General features: G+C 39.0%; 1 protein-coding gene across 1 annotated transcript in view; it reads left to right on the top strand.

Moving 5' to 3' along the window:
• The window catches only part of IPCEF1 (interaction protein for cytohesin exchange factors 1), a 53,273-nt gene that overhangs the window by 38,721 nt on the left and 10,675 nt on the right, over positions 1-3,877 (top strand). Inside the window, exon 6 of the mRNA XM_008566431.1 lies at positions 1,283-1,371. Coding sequence (XP_008564653.1) covers positions 1,283-1,371 — 89 coding nt within the window. The remainder of the gene's footprint in view (positions 1-1,282; positions 1,372-3,877) is intronic.

Raw genomic sequence — 3,877 nt, 5'->3', positions numbered from 1 at the left:
AAGCTACAGGAGTCTTATTCTTCTTAAGGACGCAATTACTTCTGAGTGTTGAAAAGGGGGAGGCTTTAGGTGCCAGGGCCACAGAGTTGATAGTATTTCTGAAATGCTCAGACCACATAGGACTGGGAGATTGGAAGTGAGGAGTTATATCTTTTGATAACAAAATCATAAAATTGTAAATGTAGAAATGGAAAAGTGGCAACTTGATTTAAAACTATAAAGGAGTATAATACAGCAACATGAAATCAGTGTCTTAACCATCTTCTTGGTCCTCTTTTCCATAAAATGAACACCCATCATATATTTATGGATTGTGAGGGAGGTGTATTAGTCCATTTCTGTTGTTTATAACAAAATACATGAAATTGGGTAATTGTTGAAGAAGTGAAGTTTATTTCTTACCGTTTTGGAGGCTGGGAAGTCTACAGTACAGACACACTTGGTGAGACATAAATGGAGACACACATGCACACACATGGTGAGGACCTTCCACAGCAACATGCAGTATCTCGTGGCAAGATTGGGCTGAGCAGGAGAGAGCCAGCCTGCTCGCTCACTCTCTGTATAAAGCCATCAGAACCACTCCTGTTACTCCATGAATGGGTCAATCCATTCACGGGGGTACAGTTCTCATAATCTAATCACCTCTTAAAGGCCCCACCTTTCAATGACCATAATAGGATTTCCTAACCTCTTAACACCGCTACAATGGAGATTAAATTTCCACTACATGATCTTTTGGGGGACACATGTGGCCCATAGCAGGGGGAATCACACAAAACACCTCTCCTTATTTTGGTATTAAGGCCTTCCATGACATGGCCTCCTTGACCTCTCAGCTTTGTTTTCTATGGTGTCCCTTAGGAGTCTCCGTTTCCTTGGCTCAGCTGCTCCCTCAGCCTGATACTCTTCGTTCTTTGTGCAGCATTGTTGTTTTAGTTTCATTTCATTATGATTTCTGTGATTAAAATGAATAACTACTGATTTTATGCACTCTTAGTGCTGTATATGACTCACACCTTCTTTGAGTAATTGTTTCATTGTCCCCGAGCTATGGTTGGTCCTCTTCCTGCATACCAGATGCCCTTTGAGGGCAGGCATCCTGAGGTGGCCTTTCGTTTCTCTCTTTTATGAAATCCCCTGCACCAGGCAGTTCACGAGATACGTACTTTCTGAATTGGATTGAAATTGCAATAGCCAGATGGAGAAAAACCTCTACTCATGCATTATGGAGTACGTGATGACAGCATTAAAACATGAAGCATTTTCAATTTTGTTATAGAATGCTACAGTGAAAGTGAACAGGAAGATCCTGAGATAGCTGCGGAGACACCACAACCTCCTTACTTTTCCGAGGCTTCGACGTCTTTGGTATGTGCTGACATAAGTGGTCTGTTGGTCATAGATCAAATGTGTACATGTCATTCCTTCCAATTGACTAGAAACTACCTCAACAGATAAACTTTTAGAACAGACTAAATTACGGTACTTTCCAAACAGCAAGTGCAATTCTCAGGATGATCATTTTGAGCCTTCTCCATAGTGACCCACTGGCATGACAAATTCAGTGCATTTGTGCCTGACCCACAGATGTATCATGCTCAGAAGATTCACGGGAAGACAAAGGGCTTCTAAGTGATAGGCCAGTGCTTGCAATCACTTGTTTTATAATGTTGATTTATACCCTATTTGTTCTCAGAAAGAATTTAAAGTGCCTTGCCTAGGTGCATGTACTAAAACAATGCAAAATGAACTTAAAGGGGATGAAAAATTAGCATAAAGAGAAACGTAGTCAGAAAGATAGCAAGAAGCTAGGAACAGGGTTAGTGCATAAAAATTGCATATAGAATAATTTTGTATATTCACTAGAGAGGAATTCAAATTTGATTCTAAGCTCTGGAAGCATCCAATGTAAGTTCAGGTTATTAGTGGATATTAAGACTATGGAGAGTTTTTTTCATATCTGGATGCTCTAATCATTATAGCGATGGCCTTTAGAAACGGTTAAACAAGGGTCATCGGGGAAGTCGATTTATGGTTTTTACACCTACCATGTACCAAGACTTATGTAGGTGTTTTAAATATATGATCATTTAATCCTCCAAACAACCCTGAGAAGTAGTAGTATTTAATTTGCATTTTACTGATAACTGATGAGGCCAAGCATCTTCTCCTCTTTATTAGCCAGGATTTGCTCTTTTGTGAAGTTTCTGTTAAATTTTTTGCATATTTTTAGTCTCCTCCTCTTCTTCTTGACTTATAAAATTTCTTTAATTTATTATTCTAAATATTAGTCCTCTGTCAGCTAAAAATGAGCATATCTCACTTTCTATGTTTTAAAATACTTTCATGATTTCTCTTTGTAAACAGATATTCTTGATTTTAATGTCTTAGAGTTATCTATCACTTTCAAGTGAAAAGTTTAGTGCCTTTTTCTTTTCTGGTTTAAAAAATTCTTTACTATCCCCAGGTCATGAGGAAGTAGATATTACTACCTTCATTTTATGGTCAAGGAAACTGAAGATCAGAGATGCTGGATGGCATGATCAAACACCCAGTAAATGTAGTCCTGTGATTGGAATCCCAGTCTGTGGAGCATTATAGCACGTGCTCCTTCCACCATGACAGTTGCTTGTCCAGAGACCCAAATAATCACAGGTTTTGACAGATTACTCATTCACTTGCCAGACTTCTTCTGCCAGAATTTCCATTCACTCTGATAAAGTTTTAATCTTTATTGTGTTTTGGCAGTTCCTGGATTTAAGGGGTTAAGTTGATCATTTAAATAATGACCACGATTGTTTTTTTTTTTGTTTGTTTGTTTTTTCCTTTTTGTCTTTTTTCGTGTCCGTCAACGGATCGCAACCCTCAGTGTCGCGCCGGTACCAGACCGGGACCGGCAACGGGATCGCAACCCTCGGTGTTGCTCCCACACCTCGCTCAGCCAGTGAGCGGGAACCGGTCTGTATGTGGGATCCGAACCCTCGGCGGGAGGGCCGCCGCGCTCCCAAGCAGCGCACTGTAGCAGTGCACCACCAGGCCGGCCCCGACCACGATTGTTTTTATCGACTGTCAGTAGAGAATTGTGGTCACTTTTCTAATTTATTTGGCAAGCAGCCAAGACAAGGAATAAACACTCCTATTTGTTGAATAAACATGTTTATTAAAATCTCTGTTAAATATGATTAGCCAAAATTAAGCAAGATATAAATAAAATTCAACTTTGAACATGGTAAAATGTAAACCAATTTTTTTTTAAGTTTTAGTCAGTTTTACTATCGTTTCAAAAATCTCTGCACACCGATATACCCCTCTCAATGCCTGTACGAGGGTAGACAGTTCCCACCAATTTTCTAACGGCTCTTTAGGCTTTTCCCTAATGTAATCTTTTTCCTCTTTTAAAATCAGTTTCTGAATTTAGAAAAAGCTTTTATTTTCTCTATATCACTCAATCTTAATGGTATCTCCAGACCTTAAAGTGTCTGCCAGATTTTGACAACTTTAAATAAAGTACCTTTTATTGCTCCTAAAGAAGTCATCAACTTTGTGCTGAATAGGTCTTCAATAGTTGTTCCTTGTTGTTGATTTAATAGAAAGTCATGTATTTATTTTTGTTTAGTTCCTGTCTCTCTTTGTCTCTTTCTGTCTCTGCCTGTTTCTCTCTTTCTGTGTCTGCCTCTGTCTCTCTCTCCTGTTCTAATGTGTAGCACACAAGGATTTGGTTGGTCCTCTCTGCATCTCTTCCTCAAATTTTTTCTCCCTCCAACTGTGCCCACTAATATAACTGTTTTGTGACTATTTTGGCTCTAGAATACTGAGATTTTCAGTTTTATAATTGCAAGCTAGTATCACAGATTACTAAGAGCATTGTCAGGCA

This window comes from Galeopterus variegatus, unplaced genomic scaffold (genome assembly GCF_000696425.1).
Source record: "Galeopterus variegatus unplaced genomic scaffold, G_variegatus-3.0.2 Scaffold241, whole genome shotgun sequence".
In the NCBI taxonomy this organism is placed as follows: domain Eukaryota; kingdom Metazoa; phylum Chordata; class Mammalia; order Dermoptera; family Cynocephalidae; genus Galeopterus; species Galeopterus variegatus.
The sequence above is the reverse complement of the archived record's forward strand: the minus strand, read 5'-3'. Positions and strand labels throughout refer to the sequence as shown.